Source organism: Leopardus geoffroyi, chromosome D1, assembly GCF_018350155.1.
Source record: "Leopardus geoffroyi isolate Oge1 chromosome D1, O.geoffroyi_Oge1_pat1.0, whole genome shotgun sequence".
NCBI classification, from domain to species: Eukaryota; Metazoa; Chordata; class Mammalia; order Carnivora; family Felidae; genus Leopardus; species Leopardus geoffroyi.
Window position 1 is genome coordinate 21,014,224 of NC_059329.1, and position 18,065 is coordinate 21,032,288.

General features: G+C 40.9%; 1 protein-coding gene across 2 annotated transcripts in view; it reads left to right on the forward strand.

Moving 5' to 3' along the window:
* Positions 1-14,094, forward strand: part of VWA5A (von Willebrand factor A domain containing 5A) — a 36,834-nt gene extending 22,740 nt beyond the window's left edge. The window contains exons 16-19 of one of the 2 annotated variants that reach the window (XM_045483268.1): positions 7,832-7,987; positions 9,298-9,428; positions 12,943-13,069; positions 13,615-14,094. In XM_045483268.1, the coding sequence (XP_045339224.1) occupies positions 7,832-7,987; positions 9,298-9,428; positions 12,943-13,069; positions 13,615-13,694 (494 nt within the window). In that variant the 3' untranslated portion in view covers positions 13,695-14,094. The remainder of the gene's footprint in view (positions 1-7,831; positions 7,988-9,297; positions 9,429-12,942; positions 13,070-13,614) is intronic. The other variant, XM_045483269.1, reaches the window with a different exon arrangement.
* Positions 14,095-18,065: the final 3,971 nt, after the last annotated feature.

Sequence of the window (18,065 nt, forward strand, 5' to 3'; positions counted from 1 at the left end):
ATACAGGACCCTGAAACTACCCAGCAGAGTGTGGGTTAAGGCCTGGCTGAACGCACTCCCTTTGCCATCTCAGCTCATCCAGCTTGCCTGCAGAACTCTCCCGCCCTCCCGCTGCAGAACTCTGCTGCCACCCTGTTTGGGTCCCCGCTGCACTGGTCAGTCTTCTGCAAGTTGGATTTGAGAGTAGATCTTCCTGATGCTGGCCACTCACTTTCTTTCTGTCACCAAAGGGTGTTCCTCCGAACACCAGCTGTGTTCCAAGCAGCTGGACTTCTCACGTACAGGACAAACTGAGTCAAAGTACATTTTGCCACTAAGACGTGCCTTTTGTACTAAAATAGGCTTAAAGGCAACTTCTTTCTAGTCTTTGATTCTTGTAGCAAGAATTTGTGGTATACAGTTGTTTAATTGTTGAAACATCTTCATTGCCATTTACCCTCTACTTATTCATTCCCTTTAGGCTGCTAGTTAAAGAGAGGACTTTATGGTCTCAGGTGGAGTCAGATCCCCGTCCTCCCAACTACTGTGGGGTTTTAGGCAAATTAAATTCACTTCCTAGAGCCTTAGTTCCTTCAGCTGCACAACTCCTGACCTCACAGGGTTGTCATGAGAAAATTCTTTTATTTATTTGTTTATTTATTTATTTACATCCAAGTTAGCAGATAGTGCAACAATGATTTCAAGAGTAGATTCCTTAATGCCCCTTACCCATTTAGCCCATCCCCCCCCCCCACAACCCCTCTAAGCAACCCTCAGTTTGTTCTCCATATGTTCTCTGTATGTCTCTTATGTTTTGTTCCCCTTCGTTTTTATATTATTTTTGTTCCCCTTCACGTATGTTCATCTGTTTTGTATCTTAAATCTCTCACATGAGTGGAGTCGTATGATATCTGTCTTTATCTGACTAATTTCGCTTCGCATAATACCCTCCAGTTCCATCCAGGTAGTTGCAAATGGCAAGATTTCATTCTTTTTGATTGCCGAGTAATACTCCATTGTATATATACACCACATCTTCTTTATCCATTCATCCATCAATGGACATTTGGGCTCTTTCCATACTTTGGCTATTGTCAATAGTGCTACTATAAACATTGGGATGCATGTGCCCCTTCAAAATAACACACCTGTGTCCCTTGGATAAATACCTGGTAGTTCAATTTCTGGGTTATAGGGTAGTTCTATTTTTAATTTTTTGAGGAACCTCCATACTGTTTTCCAGAGTGGCTGCATCAGTTTGCATTCCCACCAGCAGCGCAAAAGAGATCCTCTTTCTCCGCATCCTCGCCAACATCGATTGTTGCCTGAGTTGTCAGTATTAGCCATTCTGACAGGTGTGAGGTAGTAGGTCTCTCATTGTGGTTTTGGTTTGTATTTCCCTGAGGATGAGTGATGTGGAGCATTTTTTCATGTGTTGGTTGGCCATCTGGATGTCTTCTTTGGAGAAGTGTCTATTCATGTCCTTTGCCCATTTCTTCACTGGATTTTGATAAGTTCTTTATAGATTTTGGATACTAACCCTTTATCTGATATGTCGTTTGCAAATATCTACTCCCATTCCATCGGTTGCCTTCTAGTTTTGCGGATTGTTTCCTTCACTGTGCAGAAACTTTTTATTTTGATGAGGTCCCAATAGTTCCTTTCTGCTTTGGTTTCCCTTGCCTCCAGAGACATGTTGATAAGAAGTTGCTGCAGCTGAGATCAAAGAGGTTTTTGCTTGTTTTCTGCTCTAGGATTTTGATAGATTCCTGTCTTACATTTAGGTCTTTCATCCATTTTGAGTTTATTTTTGTATAAGAAAGTGGTCCAGGTTCATTTTTCTGCATGTCACTGTCCAGTTTTCCCAGTACCACTTGCTGAAGAGACTTTTTTTTTTTAATATATGAAATTTATTGTCAGATTGGTTTCCATACAACACCCAGTGCTCATCCCAAAAGGTGCCCTCCTCAATACCCATCACCCACCCTCTCCTCCCTCCCACCCCCCATCAACCCTCAGTTTGTTCTCAGTTTTTAACAATCTCTTATGCTTTGGCTCTCTCCCACTCTAACCTCTTTTTTTTTTTTTTTTTTTTTTTCTTTTTTCCTCCCCCTCCCCCATGGGTTCCTGTTAAGTTTCTCAGGATCCACATAAGAGTGAAAACGTATGGTATCTGGGTGCCTGGGTGGCTCAGTCGGTTAAGCGGCCGACTTGGCTCAGGTCATGATCTCACGGTCCGTGAGTTCGAGCCCCGCGTCGGGCTCTGTGCTGACAGCTCAGAGCCTGGAGTCGGTTTCAGATTCTGTGTCTCCCTCTCTCTGCCCCCCCCCCCCCCGTTCATGCTCTGTCTCTCTCTGTCTCAAAAATAAATAAACGTTAAAAAAATTAAAAAAAAAAAAAAGAAAACATATGGTATCTTTCTCTGTATAGCTTATTTCACTTAGCATAACACTCTCCACTTCCATCCACGTTGCTACAAAAGGCCAGATTTCATTCTTTTTCATTGCCACGTAGTACTCCATTGTGTATATAAACCACAATTTCTTTATCCATTCATCAGTTGATGGACATTTAGGCTTTTTACATAATTTGGCTATTGTTGAGAGTGCTGCTATAAACATTGGGGTACAAGTGCCCCTATGCATCAGCACTCCTGTATCCCTTGGGTAAATTCCTAGCAGTGCTATTGCTGGGTCATAGGGTAGGTCTATTTTTAATTTTTTGAGGAACCTCCACACTGTTTTCCAGAGTGGCTGCACCAATTTGCATTCCCACCAACAGTGCAAGAGGGTTCCCGTTTCTCCACATCCTCTCCAGCATCTGTAGTCTCCTGATTTGTTCATTTTGGCCACTCTGACTAGCGTGAGGTGATATTTGAGTGTGGTTTTGATTTGTATTTCCCTGATGAGGAGCGACGTTGAGCATCTTTTCATGTGCCTGTTGGCCATCCGGATGTGAAGAGACTGTCTTTATTCCATTGGATATCCTTTCCTGCTTTGTCAAAGATTAGTTGGCCATACATTTGTGGTTCCCTTTCTGGATTCTCTATTCTGTTCCATTGATCTGAGTTTCTGTTTTGAGGCTGGTACCATACTGTCTTTATGGTTACAGCTTTGTAATATAGCTTGAAGTCTTGGATTATGATGCCTCCAGCTTTGGTTTCTTTTTCAAGATTGCTTTGGCTATTTGGGGTCTTTTCTGGTTCCATTCAAATTTTAGGATTGTTTGTTCTCATTCTGTGAAGAATGCTGGTGTTATTTTGATAGGTAATGCATTGAATATGTAGATTGCCTTGGATAGTATTGACATTTTAACAATATTTGTTCTTCCTGTTCAGGAGCATGGAATATTTTTTCCATTATTTTGTGTCTTCACTTTCTTTCATAAGCTTTCTGTAGTTTTTGGTGTATAGATTTTTCACCTCTTTGGTTAGATTTATTCCGAGGTATTTTATGGTTTTTGATGCAATTGTACATGGGGTTGGTTCCTTGATTTTCTGTTTCTTCATTGGTGTATAGGAATGCAACTGATTTCTGTGCATTGATTTTATACCCAGTGACTTTGCTGAATTCATGGATTGGTTCTAGCAGTTTTTTGGTGGAATCTTTTGGGTTTTCCATATAGAGTATCATGTCATCTGCGAAGAGTGAAGGTTTGACTTCCTCTTGGCTGATTTGGATGCCTTTAATCCTTTGTATTGTGTGATTGCTGGGGCTAAGACTTCCAATGCTATGTTGAATAACAGTGGTGAGAGTGGACATCCCTGTCTTGTTCCTGACCTTAGGAGGAAAGCTCTAAGTTTTTCCCCATTGACAATGATATTAGCAGTGCTTCGTTCATATGTGGTTTTAATGATCTTGAGGTAGGATCCTTCTGTCCCTACTTTTTTGAGGGTTTTTATCAAGAAAGGATGCTGTATTTTGTCAAATGCTTTCTCTGCATCTATTGAGAGGATCATGTGGTTTCTGTCCTTTCTTTGATGGATGTGATGTATCACATTGATTGTTTTGTGAATATTGAACCAGTCCTGCATCACAGGTATAAATCCAGCTTGGTCGTGGTGAATAATTCTTTTAATGTATTGTTGGATCCAGTTGGCTAGTATCTTGTTGAGGATTTTTGCATCCATGTTCATCAGAGAAATTAGTCTGTAGTTCTCCTTTTTAGGGAGGTCTTTGGTTTTAGAATCAAGGTAATGCTGGCTTCATAGAAAGAGTGGAAGTTTTCCTTCCATTTCTATTTTTTGGAACAGCTTCAAGAGAATAGGTGTTAACTCTTCCTTAAATGTTTGGTAGAATTCCCCTGGAAAGCCATCCGGCCCTGGACTCTTGTTTTTGGGAGATTTTTGATTACTGATTTGATTTCTTTACTGGTTATGGGTCTGTTCAAATTTTCTATTTCTTCCTGTTTCAGTTTCGGTAGTTTATATGTCTCCAGGAATTTGTTCATTTCTTCATATTGCCCATCTTATTGGCTTATAATTGCTCATAATATTCTCTTATTATTTTTGTATTTCTGCTGTGTTGGTTGTAATCTCTCCTCTTTCATTCTTGATTTTATTTATTTGGGTCCTTTCCTTTTTATTTTTGATCAAACTGGCTAGGGATTTATCAATTTTGTTAATCCTTTCAAAAAACCAGCTTATGGTTTCATTGATCTGTTCTACTATTTTCTTTTTTTGTTTGTTTTTTGTTTTTTTGGTTTTGATAGCATTGGTTTCTGCTACAATCTTCATTATTTCCTGTCTTCTGCTGGTTTTGGGTTTTATTTGGTGTTCTTTTTCCAGCTCTTTAAGGTGTAAGGTTAGGTTATGTATCTGAGACCATCTTCCTACTTCAGGAAGGCCTGAAGTATTGCTATATACTTCCCTCCTATGACTGCCTTTGCTGTGTCCCAGAGGTTTGGGGCTGTGGCGTTTTCATTTTCATTGGCTTCCATGTACTTTTTAATTTATTCTTTAACTTCTTGGTTAGCCCATTCATTTTTTAGTTGGATGGTCTTTAGTCTCCAAGTATCTGTTATCTTTCCATATTTTTTTTCTTGTGGTTGATTTCGAGTTTCATAGCATTGTGGTCTGAAAATATGCACAGTGTGATCTTGATCTTTGTTGAAATTGTTGAGGGCTGATTTGTGTCCCCGTATGTGATCTATTCTGGAGAATGTTCCATGTGCACTGGAGAAGAATGTGGATTCTGCTGCTTTAGGATAAAATGTTCTTAATATATCTGTTAAGTCCATCTGGTCCAGTGTCATTCAAAGCCATTGTTTCCTTGTTGATCTTCTGTTTAGATGATCTGTCCATTGTTGTAAGTGGGGTGTTGAAGTCCTCTACTATGGTATTATTATCAAAGAGTTTCTTTATGTTTGTGTTAATTGATTTATATATTTGGGTGCCTCATGTTTGGAGTATACATGTTTACAATTGTTAGCTTTCTTGGTGGATGGGCCCCTTACTTATGATATAATGCCCTTCTTCATCTCTTGTTGCAGTCTTTATTTTAAAATCTAGATTGTCTGATATAAGTATGGCTACTGTCTTTCTTTTGGTGTCCATTAGCATGATAGATGGTTCTCCATACCTTTACTTTCTATTGGAAGGTGTCTTTAGGTCTAAAATGGGTCTCTTGTAAACAGCATATAGATGGATATTGTTTTCTTATCCATTCTGTTACCCTATGTCTTTTGATTGGAGCATTTAGTCCACTGATATTTAGAGTGAGTACTGAAAGGTATGAATTTATTGCCTTATGTTGCCTGTAGAGTTGGAATTTCTGGTGGTGTTCTCTGGTCCTTTCTAGTCTTTGTCGTTTTTGGTCTTTTTTTTTTTTTTTTTTGGTTGTTTATTTATTTGTTTTCATCTTTTCTCCCCTCAGAGAGTCCCCCTTAAAATTTCTTGCAGGGCTGGTTTAGTGGTCACAAACTAATTTTTGTTTGTCTTGGAAACTCTTTATTTCTGCTTCTGTTTTTGAATGGCAGCCTTTCTGGATAAATAATTCTTTGCTGCATATTTTTCTGATTCAGCACATTGAATATATCCTGCCACTCCTTTCTGACCTGCCAAGTTTCTTGTGGATAGGTCTGTTGCGAACCTGCTGTCTTCCCTTGTACGTTAAGGACTTTTTTTCCCCTTGCTGCTTTCATGATTCTTTCCTTGCCTAAGTATTTTGTGAATTTGACAATGATATGTCTTGTTGAGGGTTGGTTTTTGTTGAATCTAACGGGAGTCCTCTGTGCTTCCTGGATTTTGATGTCTGTGTCCTTCCCAAGGTTAGGAAAGTTTTCTGCTGTGATTTGCTCACATAAACCTTCTACCCCTTTTTCTCTCTCTTTATCTTCTGGGACTCCTATGATTCTGATGTTACTCCTTTTTAATGAGTCACTGAGTTCTCTAATTCTTAAATCGTGCTCTTTTGCCTCAGTCTCCATCTTTCTGCTTCATTGTTCTCCATAAGTTTGTCCTCTGTATCACCAATTCACCATTCTGCTTTATCCACTCTTCCATTCTTGCTGCCGTGGCAACCATTCGAGATTGCAGCTCAGTTATAGCATTTTTTATTTCATCCTGATTAGCTTTTACTTCTTTTATCTCCACAGAAAGGGATTTTAATCTATTTTCAACCCCAGATAATATTATTATTGTGATTCTAAATTCTTGTTCAGACATCTTGCTTGTATCTGTGTTGATTAAACCCATGGCTGTCATTTCTTCCTGTTGTTCCTTTTGAGGTGAATTACTTCGTTTTGTCATTTTGAAGGAAGAAAAGGAATTAATAAACTAAAAAAAAAAGTACAATTAAAAACAACACAAAGAAATCAAATAAAGGATGCTAGAAATTAGGTGTGTTTTGGTCTGGTTGTTGAAAGGCGCTTGATAAATTAGAGAAAAAAGGGAAATATAAGAAAAAAAAGAAAAAAGGAAAATGTTTGAAAATTTGAGAAAATGAATACAATAAAATAGAATAAAACGAGATGATGGAAGTAAGAATTTTAAGAATTTACAAAAAAGTTAAAAATTTAGAAAAAAATTAAAGAAATATATTTTTAATAAAAATGGAAAATAAAAATAATTTTTTTCTCTTTCTGTATTCAAGAAAAGAAAAGAAAAAGAAAAAAAATTGAATAGATGGACCAGCAAACAGACTGAAATACGATTGAAATTACATCAGTCTCCCCTAGAAATCAAAGTATGAATCACTTTATAGTCTATAGACTAAGCACATGGAGAGACTCTTGGTGTTCCTCAAGAGCTCTGTCGGCCCAGTTGGGCGGGGCTTAGTATAACAGCTCCATTCTCCAGTAAATGGCGCTGCTTACCTCACAGGGGTGGATTGTTGTGGCACATGTAGGCGTTTATGCCCATGTACGGGAGGGATGAAAATGGCGTCGCCCAGCTACCTAGTCTCTAGTATTGGAGCTCTGTGCTCTCCCCGACTGGCAATGAAGTACCCCTCCTTTGTCTCCGGCTTCTGTTCACTTCTCACTTTTACAGTGTCTGTGACGAAGCTGTCAGGCTACCAGGTGGCACCTCCCTCCTGAGTTCTATTTCAGATGGGGCTGTGTTTCCCAGCCCCTCACTTCTGAGGGACTGTGGCTTTGACCCATTCTGGCCTTCTGGAGGAGGGTCTGGCTGAGCAATGGCCTGGTGCCAGCCCTCTTCAAGGAATGTTCATGAGACTCTGCCGCTGCTGATGCTCAGAGACTGTGACTAGGCACCAGTCCACCCATGAAAAATTTCATGCAGTTGTGTAGCAGCAGCATTTCAGGGATTATGGCAAATCACAACACACATCTGGCACCAGGCTTCCCTCTTAACATCCTTGTTACAACACCAGTGAATGTGGTTGTTCTCCAGGGTCTGCTAGGATCTTTGCCTGTAGGCATGGTTCACAGCCTCCACCAAGTACCTTCCAAGCAAGGGAACCGCCTCTCCAAGCCACAATGCCCCAGGACTTGAAGAACCTTGATGCTGGCTCCTGGGGATTTGACCTTCCCACCAGAGCACCGCCAGGTATCAAGCTATAGAGTTTCAGACTCTATGCTTCCCTGTTTATAGTGTCTTAATGGAATTTAAACACTCTCCTTTCTTCTTCCTCCTTTCTCCCTTTTTTGTTCAGTCCCTTGCATACTCTTCCTTTTCTCTCCAGCCGCTTTTGGCGGGGGGGTGGTTTCCCATACTCTCCCCACCCCCCATCTCCGTCTTCTCTCTGCAAGCAAAAATAGCTCTCTGCCCTCCACAGCTTCTCTCTCCACCAGTTCACCTCTCTGCACTGCATACCTGCCAAGTTCTGTGGTTCAGGTTGTGCAGATTATTGTGTTAGTCCTCAAGTCAGTTTTCTAGGTGTGCAAGATGGTTTAGTGTTGATCTGGCTCCATTTCAGGGATGAGAGATGCAAAAGAATTTCCATGCTATTCTGCAATCTTGGCCACTTTGAGAAAATTCTTAATGGTAGCCACAGAGTAGCTTAACTTTGTGTTGGTTTCCTAGGCCTTCCTCACTTAGAATATTCCAGCTCTGACCTTTCTCTTTTATGAATCCTCTTAGCAAAGATGAAAGAAAAGTTACCTAGCAGTGGTGAACTTCTGGTTTTTGTGAGCTATTTAGCAACTACTTTTTGTATGGAACCAAGGAAGGGCCTTCCATACTTTTTGTACATTTTGAGTGTTAGCAAAGCTGAGGTTCAAACTAAGACTGTTGAAATTCAGAGCTATAGATTTTTCCCCCATTAGAGTAGAATTGTTTTCTAGTTATGGTTTTTCTCACCTGCTAATTTCCAAGTTGCTCTAAGTACACCATCACATATGATAGATAGCCAGATGTGAGATACTTTCTGTGTGGTCTTTAAGCAACTGTTGTAGCATCCAGATAAGACACTAGACTACACTTTGAGGTACGTTGCTCGGTGCTTCCTTTATATCTGCTTTCTTTTGAAAATTTTTATAATTAAAATTCAAGCTACATTGGTGTAGAATTTTTTTTAAATATACATCACGTTTTAAGGCCCATTTAAATAGGACTGGATAAAACTTTAAGCAGCATTATCATGTGGGTTCTTTAGTTCCTCCTATCTTTTCCTTGTTGCTAAATTTTTAAGTGTAGCTCCCCTAGATTTAGTATATCATTCAGGTGGCCTACATTGTCACAGAGAAAATACCTGCCTCCCAGGGGAAGGACTATGACAGGTATCTTGGTAGGATCTGCTTAGCTCTGTGCTGTCACTATAGCCTGTCTTTCTCAGGTATGCTAAGACCTGTCTTTCTCAGGTATACTAAGGGATCATAGCTCTATAATTTCTCACGCTCTTTTTTTGTTCCCCAAAGTCTTTGGAGAGACTTATCTGGTGCAGCTGATATCCCTCCAAAATGCAGATGGTTCCTGGGATCTAGATGAAGATCTGGCCAGGATCCTAGGTATAAGTTTGAAAGACCTATGGTCTGCACTCCCTGTCAAGGTAAGATTCAGAGAAGAAAAAGGAGTATGTATGTTTTTGAGGGGTTGGGGTCGGTCATGAGATTGGGGTGATTCATGACTCATCTGAGAAAGGAGACTATAGGAGGCCATAGACTAAATTGATTTCTAATAAATAGATGTTGAAGATTTTTCTTGGTATGTTAGAGAAGAACGAACAAGGAACTAAGAGCCTAGTTGGTGGGAGTTGATGGATGACAAAGGGAAAGCAAACATCTTCTTTCACTTCATATTCCCTGTCAGTCATCTTAGTTAGAATAACTAACATTTTTTGAGCAATTACTCTCTGCCAGGCACCATGCTAAGCACTTAACATCCACTGACTTATTCATCATAATAATTAAAGTAAATCCTATTCACATTATTCCTATTTTATATAGAACCATAATACTGTGTCTGAGTTTTCCCAGCCAGTCAGTGGCAGAGCTGGATTCAGTTCTAGAACTGTCTTCAGAATCTACATTGCTACTAATTTGTGCATGTGGCCCACAAATCAGCAAAATTTCACTGAAGTCAGGACAGGTATTAATAGGGAATCACCTAGTTATTTCAAATGTGTCTAAGTCTGCTAATGAGGACAAATTTCATTCCAGAATTTCAAGGCAACTTACCAAATCTTCTGAGAAATTGTTAAATATGGACAAAGACCAAAAGCCTGAAGGACAGGTGTTGTTCTGAATTTTCAAAATGTGAAAGGTGGTTAAATAAACCTCAGGGACACCTGGGTGGCTCAGTTGGTTGAGCATTGGGCTCTTGACTTTGGCTCAGGTCATGATCTCATGGTTCATGAGTTCAAGCCCCACACGGGTCTCTGCACTAACAGCGTAGAGCCTGCTTGGGATTCTCTCTCCCCTCTCTTTCTGTCCATACCCCACTCATGCTCTCTCTCTCTCTCAAAATAAGCTTAAAAGAAATTTTTTAAATGATTAAAAAAAAACCCTCAAAAATCCTATACATGCATCAACTAATACAGTATCCACTTGTCCAATGGCTATTGAGCAATTGAAATATGGCTAATGCAAATGAGGAACCAAATTCTTAATTGAATTAAAATGGGATGTAATTGTGAAACACATGCTGATTTTAAGACTTACTGTAAAAAATGCAAATATTCATTAATAATTATTTTTATATTGATGTTAAAATGGTATTTTGAATGTGTTAGATTAAATAAAACATATTAGTAAAATAATTGTACCTGTTTATTTTTATATTTTTACATATGGCTACTAGGACATTTAGGATTATATGTGTGTGTGACATTATATTTCTACTAAAAAAACTGTTCTAGAACAAATAATTAAAAGGATAATTTATAAACCATTGGAAAAAGATATAAGAATCATGATGTTCTAACTCGGTTTTATTGGGAAACCAATGACATGTCAGACTAACATTTCCTTCTTCGACATGGTAACTGGGCCACCAATCCAGGGAGTCAGGAACCCTGGGGTATCTGAATTTCATTAAGGAATTTGAATTTTTTAAACGATGAGTATATGGACTGAGAACAAACTCACTGAAAATTCATTGCACTGAATAATGAATTTTTTCAAACTTACAACAGGTTTTTGGAGCCACCAGGCTCTGCATTCTCTTGAGGTTTATATTTTCAATGAAAATTTAGATCCAGTGCTAAATTTGTAAATTTGCCAAAACTGGGAGATAGAACAGTAACAAAATTGAGATCCCAAAAGACCTTGAACAATGAATGACTTGTAACTTTTCCTGAGGGGGGAAAAAACTTACTAGGAATCAAAATACTCTTTTTGCTTCTAAATCTTCAATTTTGTAATCAGAGAATAGAAGCAAAATGACTTAAGACCTATTGCAACATGGAGACTTGGGGTGACTGAAAACTTCATTTGAACCAACGCATGTGATATGTGATCAGTGGAAGGCACAGGGTTTTCAGAAGAGCTGTGTGTGTTACGTATTTGGGGCTGTGGTCATAGAATTTCATAAGTTCACTGACCTCCATATGTGACCACTTAAGGAAGTGTATTTTAGTTTTTATTTTTATTTTTTAAGTTGATTTATTTTGAGAGAGAGAGAGAGCAGTGAAGGGGCAAAGAGAGAGGGAGACAGAGAATCCCAAGTAGGCTTTACACTGTCAGCGCACAAAGCCGGATGCAGGCCTCGAACCTACGAACCGTGACTTCATGACCTGAGTCAAAATCAAGAGTCGGATGCTTAACCAACTGAGCCACCCAAGTGCCCCTAAGGAGGTATATTTTAAATATCACTGTGATGTTTGTTTCTAGACTAGATCAAGCATGGGGATTCTTACTTGCTTTGACATTAGCAGTTCTTTTAAGGAAGAATGAAAGGAATTGAGAATTTTGATTGACAGGACTCCTCACAGAGGACCTGATAGCTGTTTCCAAATTTTAAAGGTCATGATCTAAAAGAACAATTTTTCTTGATCTGTTGCATCTATAAACTGAAGGTGGGACCCTGGGTGAAAACTCATTTTCTTTCTTTTTTAAAAAAAGATTTTTTAAATGTTTATTTATTTTTGAGAGAGACACAGAGTGTGAGCAGGGGAGGGGAAGAGAGAGAGAGGGAGGAAGAATCCGAAGCAGGCTCCAGGTTCTGAGCTGTCAGCACAGAGCCCGACGTGGGCTTGACCTCACTGTTGGTGAGGTCATGATCTGAGCCAAAGTCGGACCCTTAACCGACTGAGCCACCCAGGCATCCCTAAAACTCATTTTCTATTTTCTGCCTGAGACTCTCTCTTGAGTGAACAGTGTGACCCCAGTCCCTGCTGTGTCATTTGCTAGAAGGCCAACTTTGGGCAAATCATTTCACTTTCTTATGAATCGGTTTTCTGTCTCAAAAATGTCATTATTGGTGGGGTGCTTGGGTGGCTCAGTGGTTAAGTGGCTGACCTTGGTGTTGGCTCAGGTCATAATCTCACGGTTTTGTGAGTTCAAGCCCCACATGGGGCTCTGCACTGGCAGCCCAGGGACTGCTTGGGATTCCCTCTCTCTCTTTTTGTCTCTCTCTCTCTAGCTCTCTGCCCCTTCCCCACTCACGCTATCTCTGTTTCTCAAAATAAATAAATAAATAAACTTAAAATTGTTTTTTTAATTGAAAAATGTCATTATGGGTAATTCGTCTTTTTTTTCTTTTGGTTTGGCAAATATTCAAATAAAACATTCAATACTTTATAAAAATATAAAGAAATTATGCACGTATTCTCTTATCATAGCTTGGGAATGCTTGTTGGGGATTTTGTAGGAGTTTTCAGCACCGCCCTGGTGGTTCTGCTGGATTGAAAACTTAAGACTTTTCTACTCTAAGACTCACAATTTTTGCCCTGAGGTTCAGGGCCTGGCTTTACGCCTTGCAAGTAGCAGATGAGGTTCCGAGAGAGCAGGTCGTCACATTTAACAGCAGTTTGGAGCAAAGTGAGTGAGGAGGTGTTTGCGTCCCCTCGAGGGGCCTCCTGCTCCAACTTGGAGGTTTCAGGGAAGTCTCTGTGTGTTGTACAGGATGCAGATTCCTCAAGCTGGGCCACAGTCCTGGCGGTGGTTTGGCTACATGCCAAGGCTAAGCACCAGAAGTGTGAGTGGGAACTTCTGGAAAAGAAGGCCAGAACCTGGATTAACAGTAATGCAGGTAGGAGTTCAGTCCTAAGACCCCATCTCCTTCCCTCCGTCGGAAGCTGGCCATCTTGCCAGGTGCTGAGCCTCCAAGCCTGCTAGAAGATGACTGAGAGGGAGGTCCCGTGGTCCTCTCCTGGTTCAGACCTTTTCTGGACTCCCCCATAGTTCTTTCCTTGGGGCGCGGGGCTGAGAGTGCAGTCTTAAATGGGGGAGGGGGAGGTAAGTAAAGAGGGAAAGGGACAAGGATGGGGACTGTGAATTGTGAGAAGATGACGTGGTGTTTATTCTCCTCCCCATCTCGGTACTGTACCGAGTGTAAGGCTGGGCTGGAGCTCTCACCCCTCGGGGGTTTATTAGCTCACTGCTGCTCAGTATTTCCGGGGTCTGAGAAGATGAAAGGGAATCTGGGCAGTAGGAAGAGGAAAGTCAGGGGTGTTAAAGAAAGACAGGAGCCGGACTCCGGGGAGACGAGCAGGCCAGTTTAGGGGAGACTCGGGGAAGAGCGTTCACTTGTCATTGTGATTCCTCAGCCTAATTCTTGGTTTCTCCTCCTAACAGGCTCCATCAAGAAAAAGCTTGTGAAAGCTGCTATTGCTTTTACCAAGTCCTCCGTGGACCCTGCTGTCTTTGGTATCTGAGGAGACCGTCCAGAGAAACAAGTGCCTCTCCCCTGCTGCTGCCCTTTCCTTTACGCTCTCCTGCTGTGGTGTGTTTTTGTCTTTTACGCCTGGCCTGTCAGTTTCTTGACATACAAGTGAAGGATGCCCATCCCACCTTGCCTCTCTGTTCCTGGTTCCCTTTGGGTAGGGCAATTTGCTGCCCCCCCAACATGTACCCTCAGCCAAGTGCTAATGGTCCCAGAACCTGTTCCCTTTCTTGGAGGAATTTAAAGCATTTAGATATTTAGATATTTAGATATTTACATTCCTTCCGGGTTTTCCAGAATGACCACATGAAAAACAGGTGACACAGACTCCAGACTAACGTGTACAGAACTGATGTAGGAGATCCCTAAATAAGAGAATTCAGTGCATTATATTTGCCTGTTCTCTTTGGTCTTTTTTTTTTTTTTTTTTTTTTGAGAGAGAGAGACATGGTGCAACTGAGCAAGGGGCAGAGAGAGAGAATCCCACAAGGGGCAAAGGGCAGGGGAGAGAGAGAAGTGGGGCTCACCTGAACTGGGGCTCGAGCTCACCCAGTGTGGGACTCCCAGTGTGGGAACTGTGAGATCATGATCTGAGCTGAAGTCAGATGCTTAACGACTGAGCCACCCAGGCACCCCTATTCCCTTCGATCTTATATATTCATCATGATCAGACTGCTGAGCTATCCAATTTTCTATTCTAAGATAGGACAAAGAGTTGGCAGGGAGGTTGAAAGCCAGCATCGGGATCAGTATAACCTCAAGATCACAAAGAGAGAGACTCCGCGGGTCCTCTGTGAGAGGCGGCACTGCTGGTGGCCTTCCTGGTTGATTCCACTTGGATTTTGCTAACCAGTATCACATGCCTTCCCTCCCACTGCCTAAGAGACGGGATTGAATCATACCTTTTGGGGACAGATGTTTCTCCTTAATTGTTAAACTTTTTTTTTTTTTTTAAGTTTCTTTATTTTGAAAGAGAGAGGGTGAGAGGGTGAGCCAGGGAAGGCCAGAGAGAGAGGGAGAGAGAGATCCACGCAGGCTCTATGCTGTCACTGTGGGGCCTGACACAGGACTTGATCTCATGAGCCATGAGATCCTGAGCCAAAATAAAGAGTCAGATGCTTCACTGACTGAGCCACCCGGGCACCCCTTAATTGTTAAACATCTTAGTAAGAAGCTAATAATGGAATCTTTCGTCTTGGCCTGAACCCACGAGGCCTCGAAGTCAGGCTCTATAATCTATATTAAAGGAAAAAGTGGGTTTAAAGGTAGCTTTGCCTGAGACCTGAGACTGGATCACTCAGCCCATGAGGAAGAAAGGGGCTCCCCATGCTTGTTTCTGACCTTCATGTCCCACATACTCTGTCCTAGTGGGAATGACCCTATTTGACGTGGTGTCCCCTACGATACTATTGTATCAATATTAAAATGGCTGCCTCTACGCTGCACTTTCTTGGGTCTGATCTTTTGTGGGCTTATTTTTTGAACCTGCATTGGTTTTATTATCCCTTATTTTCCCTCCCAACGTTGCTGATGCCTGCACGGTTTACACTGGGTCCTGTCCCCTCATCTTCCATTGTAGGCTGATTTCCTGACTCACATGAGGCAAGGAAAGGACACTGATCAGAGAACCACTAGTAGAATCCTGACAATACACTTAAATAGTTATGTGATAATGGACAAATGATTTAACCCCCAGGAGCGCAGTATCCCTATATGCAAAACTGGGATTACACTCGAATTCCATTGTCACTTTCATCCTGAATTTTCAAGAATACTGAGGAGGACCTCAGTATCTGTTCACTTATGTAGAGAATGGCCTAGACCTGAGTTCCGTTGAGCTGTTGAGTGAACCTCAGGAACATTAGCCTGACTTGCATAGTGGAGACCGATCTCCCAGGATTTTCTCACAAGTCTGCTTATGGCTGAGTGTCACCTGTGGAATAGGGCTGTGGCATCACCTGGAAGCTTGCTAGAAATGCAGAGTTTTAGGCAACCCCAAGAACTACCATATTAAAGTCTGCCTTTTAACAAGGTCTCCAGGTAATTCATGTGGACATTAGAGTTTCAGAAGTGAGGGCTTAGTCTTTACAAAATAGCTTGTTTGTATCCATGGCTCCCATCTAGATAGGTCCTATTGATGTTGTGACAAGAGACAGCTTCCTAAAGACCATGCAACTTGTAGAACTACCCTGTGCTCATAAAAATATGGCCCTTTACATTTATTGTACAGATCATTTTTTTTTTTTTTTTATTACATGTATTATTCCCTTCCCTTTTTCTTGCCCTTCAGCTTGTGGACTAGGCTAGAGCTTGGGAACTTCTAGAGCAAAAAACAAAACAATAACAACAAAAGCAATCTTCCATGTGTCTTCTTTAACATACAGAACTGACTATAGTTTTAAAGTAGTATGGTTTTATTTTTCCATTCGAGCTCATGCAGTAGTAACATGTTGTGCCAACTGTAAATTCCTCAAATTTAAACAAGTGTCGGTCTTCATAATCAACAAGTATGTTTTGGCACATTTATTGAAGCCCACTTTCAAGGCTGGTGCTTCATGTTTTTGGAAAATATAAAGCACCATCTGTACTCTCAGGAACTGATGATCTGGGCAAGGAGCCCAGGAGAGAAACTGAGCTCAACTCCCATTGGGCGTCCTCACCCTGCAGCTCTTTCCTGGCTGCAGAGACTTGGCCACAGGAGGATGGCAGATAGCACTACCTCGAGATTCTTCCACTCACGCTGAGCCCAGTACCTTCCAGAGCAGGGTACCCGACTGCGCATAGACTTAATGAAACCCAGGGCCTCTTTTCCCCAGTTGCAGCATAGTCACGCTGGGATCATGTAGCGTGTGCCGTTCCTCTCCCAATTGAGCCGTTGCTTCCTCAAAAACAGCCCATGTGCTTCTAGTATCTGATTGACTAGAAGAAAACCAAGAAAAATCTCATGCAATGAGCTAAGCGCATGTACTGTTTCTCCTACCAGCTTCATCAGTTTTTGCCTCAGGTATTTCGATGATCTCTTGTTAGATTGTGTACACATTTAAGATTATTGTATCTTCTTGGAGAATTCACCCTTTTGTCATTATGTAACACCTATATCCCTGATGGATTTCCTGGTTCTGAAATCTGCTTTGTTTGAAATGAGTATAGCCGCATCAGGTTTCTTTCTTTCTTTTAAATTTTTTTTGTAGTGTTTATTTATTTTTGAGAGAGAGAGAGAGAGAGTGAGCTGGGTAGGGGTAGAGAGAGAGGGAAAGAGATAATGCCAAGCAGGCTCTGTGCTGTCAGCACAGAGCCCGACGTGGGGCTTGATCTCACGAAGCCGTGAGATCATGACCTCAGCTGAAACCAAGAGTCAGATGCTTAACTGACTGATCTCATGAACCTGTGAGATCATGACCTGAGCTGAAACCAAGAGTTGGACGCTTAACTGAGCCACCCAGGCACCCTGTGCCAGCTTTCTTTTGATTAGCATTAGCATGGTGTGTGTTTCTTCACCCCTTTACTTTTAATCTATGTACATCTTTATGTTCAAAGTACGTTTCCTGTAGACAGCATATATACTTGGGGCTCATTTTTTAAAAATTTTCTCTGACAATCTTTATCTTTTAATTGACAAACTTACCATATTTAAAGTAATTATTAATATAATTGGATTTATATCTATCGTGTTTAACTGTTTTCTATATGTTGCATTCTCCCCTCCCCCTTTTTATTTTGCCTTCTCTGGTTTGAATTAAGGATTTTATGTGACTTCCTTTTATCATCAATTATATCATCCTCTTAACATCAATTATATTTCTTAATTTTTAAAATTGTTGCCCTGGAACTTGCAATATACATTTGAAACTAACTTGAAGTTCATCTTCAAATAGCACTATACCACTTTCTGTGTAGTGTAGGCACCTTATAACAGAGTTTTCTTAACCACCGCTCCCACCACTATGGTATAGCTGCTATTCATTTCTCTTACCCATATATATAATGATTACCCGGGATGCCTGGGTGGCTCAGTCGGTTGGGTGACTGACTTCTGCTCGGGTCATGATTTCACGGTTCATGGGTTCAAGCCCCGCATCGGGCTCTGTGCTGACAGCTCAGAGCCTAGAGCCTTCTTCTGATTCTGTGTCTCCCTCTCTCTGCACCTCCCCTGCTCGTGCTCTGTCTCTCTCTGACTCTCAAAAAATAAATAAATGTTAATGATTACCCAATGCTTTGTTATTGTTATTGCTTTAAAATTGATCTTCTAAATCAATTAAGAGAAAACATTTATTCCACTTTTATTTATTTATTCTCCAACACTCTTTTTTTTTATGTTGATCTGAATTTCTGACCTAGATCATTTTCCTTCTTCCTGAAGGAT